The sequence below is a fragment of the Ursus maritimus genome, unplaced genomic scaffold (genome assembly GCF_017311325.1).
Source record: "Ursus maritimus isolate PB19 unplaced genomic scaffold, ASM1731132v1 scaffold_1, whole genome shotgun sequence".
In the NCBI taxonomy this organism is placed as follows: Eukaryota; Metazoa; Chordata; class Mammalia; order Carnivora; family Ursidae; genus Ursus; species Ursus maritimus.
In genome coordinates, this window is record NW_024423343.1 from 8,615,922 (window position 1) to 8,619,666 (window position 3,745).

General features: G+C 46.6%; 1 protein-coding gene across 4 annotated transcripts in view; it reads right to left on the minus strand.

Annotated features, from left to right (window-relative positions):
• Positions 1-3,745, minus strand: part of ARMC9 (armadillo repeat containing 9) — a 143,582-nt gene that overhangs the window by 133,933 nt on the left and 5,904 nt on the right. For all 4 annotated transcript variants that reach the window (XR_005837128.1, XM_040639136.1, XM_040639142.1 and 1 more), the window contains exon 2: positions 829-916. Coding sequence is in view for 3 of the 4 variants with exons in the window: in XM_040639136.1 (XP_040495070.1) it covers positions 829-879 (51 nt within the window). In the remaining variant the exon portion in view is untranslated. The remainder of the gene's footprint in view (positions 1-828; positions 917-3,745) is intronic.

Genomic DNA, 3,745 nt, shown 5'->3' on the forward strand with positions numbered 1-3,745 from the left:
CATTTTGTGGCTTCATCTCTCCTGAGGTACCAGTGACTCAATCTCTCTTCTCTCGTATGTAACACCCAGTGCTCAGAATGTATTCGTGATCACACCAGTGAATTTCAAAGCTGCGTTTCCGGGGCAGACGCCTTGCTCCACGGCCGTGGCCCGCGCTGCCTGACGAACGGTCTCACCACAGACTGAAACAGCAGCAGTTTCTTGAGCACCAGCTATGTGCTTGCCCCACGCTAAAAGCAGTCGAGAATATAAAAAAGCCTAGGGGGTGGGGCCTGTCCCTCAAAAGCTTTCAGTGTGGGAAACCTAAATGTCCATTAACAGCAAGGTAAGGAGATACAGCCACTCAGTGAAATATTCTACAGCAGAAAAAGTATGGGGCAGATCACAGGAAGATATTCACGCCGTAGTACTGTTGACAGAGAAAAGCCAAGCTTCAGAACAATGTGTATGGCGTCATCCCATTTTGTAAAACCCTCTATAAACATGTAAATATATTTTGAATATTCATAGGGAAAAAGTCCAGAAAAATAGACTAACCCATGAACAGTGGTCCCTGCAGGCGTGGAACAGGGAAACGAACTTTTTATACTTCCATTGTTTGAATCTTTACTGTGAGCATAGATTACTAGTATAACTTCCTTTAAAGAAATTTGTTCAAGTGGCTTTCAGATTTCCATTTAGTTATGAAAGCAAAAAATCATATAATGGAAAACAGGTAACTCTAACGTAAGGATAGAAAACACACTGTAAGGCACTGTAAAATTTGCTGCATTGTAAAATACAAGTTTTCAAGATCTCTTTCTGCGCCCCGTGTTTTCTAGAACATACCTCTTTCACGAGTCCAAGTAATTCTGACTCATGAGCGAGAACATCCCCCATGGTGAACAGTTGCTGTTAACTCTCACAGCAAAAGTCTCTACAAGGCAAAAATAGAAGATAAAAGCTTTCATTTCAACCATCTGTGAAATCATAAAAAGGTCACTGTGGCGGGAGAATCACGGTCCCCATCCTAACCCCCAGGACCTGCGAATATGCTAGGTTCCTGGCAAGAGGGAATTAAAGTTGCACATGGGATAAAGGCTGCTAATCAGCTGACCTTAAAAGACGGAGCGTACGTACGAGTAGTCTGGTGGCCCTTATAAGGAGGCAAGAGGGTCAATGTCAGAGTGATGCATCGCTTGCCCCGAACGTGGAGGAAGGGCCCCAGGCCAAGGAATGAACGCAGGCAGCCTCTAGAAGCTCAAAAAGGCAAGGAACAGATTCTCCTCTGGAGCCTTCGGAAATGAACAAGCCCTGTGAACACCCTGATTTCAGCTCAGTGAGACCCATTTTGGACTTCTGAGCCCCAGAACTCTAAGATAATAACCTGTGTTGTTTTAGGTCACCGATTGTACGGTAATTTATCATAGCAGCGCTAGGAAACACGGAGGCTAACGTCCAAAGTAATTCCCTCTTCTGTGACAACCACTAAATGAATATGAACACGGGCTAGAAGGTGGTATAAGTGAGACTCGAGGATTGCTAGTGAGACTGGGGAAGAGTCTTCTTATTTGGTTTTCTCATGTGCCATAATGTGGTATGTGTAATTCAAACAGTCAAGACCACAAAGTGCATTTTAGAACAAAACAATCTGATACGGTTCATTGGTTTACTTTAAAAAAGGATATGCATCAAAATTAATCTGATATAAAGGAACAGAGTCACCAACTCCTCCCTCTGCCTCCAAGTAAAAAACAGTAATCATTCACAAAAAGATATGGGATACTACTTATTTGCAAGAAGTCTTTCATGTTTCCCGAAGAGCGTGATCATTTAACGTACAGTAATGAGGGAGGAAGCGGTGTGCATTTACACAAGTGTTAACACAAGGTCATGCTCCAGAGAACATATTAGGTAGTTTTTATTCTGTTTAGTTTAGAGACAGAGAGCAAGTGGGGGCACGGGGGGGGGAGGGGTGTACAGAGAGAGAGCGAGAGAGAGAATCTTAAGCAGGCTCCATGCCCAGTGTGGAGCCCAACACGGGGCTTGATCTCATGACCCTGAGAATGTGACCTGAGCTGAAATCAAGAGTCGGACGCTTAACCGACTGAGCCACCCAGGCGCCCCATGGTCAGGTTTTTAATTACATTTAAGGAGGCACAATATCTATGTACATTTCCAAACATTTAAATAAATTAAACATTGCAAACCTTTTTAAAAAGTACTTTCTACTTTTTCTGTCTCCAGGTGTGCCCAAAGCAGCCACTCCCTGTGCCCCACTCCTGGGCTCTTCAATTGCAAATGGAATCAACTCCGTAATTACTCTTTCTTCTGTCTTATTGTTAGTGTATAGAATGAGAAAGTCTGGGCACTAATACTAGCTGGGCCATTCCCTGGCACCTGATCTGGGGCCTCTTTCACCTGTAAAACCAAGTGGAGAATCGATCAGATCTCTTGGAACACATGATTCTGTACCATTACATTTTGATCTGCCAATCAGTGTATTTGATTTGAATTATTTGAGCACAAGTCAGGAAGGTTAAATGTAGTCATTTCCCCCATTTCCTTCTCTTCTCTGTCTCACCATCATTTTGTGGCTTCATCTCTCCTGAGGTACCAGTGACTCAATTTCTTGTCTCTTCTCTCTCCACTTCAATTTCTATCCTATTAACAAGTGATCTTTCCCTTCCTGCTTAGGACCCTCCTGTGGCTCCACCATCCTCCAGACGAAGGCCACCCTGCTTAGGCCCAACTCTCAAAGGCTACACAACGTGGCCTCCCATACTCTCTCCTTTGTTCTGTTAACTTGAGCCATGATGGCCACTGTGTGGCTGCACCCACTGGACCCCCACATCGCATGCCTGCTCTCTCTCGAGGACTTGGCACTTACTGCAGACACTCTGCAGACATCCCTGCCTCCTTCAGGGTGCTTAAATGTCACCTCCTCAGCGAGGCTTGCCCTGACGACCCTTTGTAAGGGGTCGGCCCCATCACTGCTTAGTCTTTTGTCCTGCTTTATTTTTCTCAACAGCACTAACCACTACCTGACTTGCACATCCCTACATTTAAGTCCTGCTCACTGTGGATTCAGGAGAACACCTGTTCCCCTGGCATCCCCAGTGCCTAGGCCAGGGCCTGACATGCTGTCATTGTTCAAAAATAAATGGAAGTAATTTCAGGTGTGAGGAAAATAAAGCAAGGAAGGGGACAGAGCTTGGAGAAGAGAGGTATGGGGTTATTTTAGATAGTGGGGGCAGAGAAGGCCTCCCTGAGAACATTTGGGCAGAGACGTGAGGACACGAGCACTTCTAGATCTGGGGGAGAGAGATTTGCAAGTGCAGGGGCTGCGGAGTGCTGAGGTCTGGGGGTGTGGCAAGAGAAGGCAGACCCTGGAGGCCATGAGGTGCCGGGCCAGGTCAAATAGGCCTTGAGTAAGCTAGCGGCTTGAGTATAATGGTAAGCCCAGAGAGGGACTGAGAGGGGATTCCACCACCCAATTTACAGTACCTAACAGCAGGGTCTGCTGTGTGTGGGAGAGACTGAGGGGACGGAGTGGTAAGGAGGCCACAGCAAACCCCAAGCTGGTGAGGAGGGAAGTCTGGATGAGGAACAGGAACCTTGTGAAGGGTTCAGCTTCCACATGTGAAAGGGAGAGGTGGCACGACCTGCTGATGGACTGGAGGTGGGATGTGAGGGCAAAAAGTGAAGGGTGACACTGGGGCCTAGGCAGATGCCATTTGTTGAGGTGGGGGAAACTGGGGGGGGG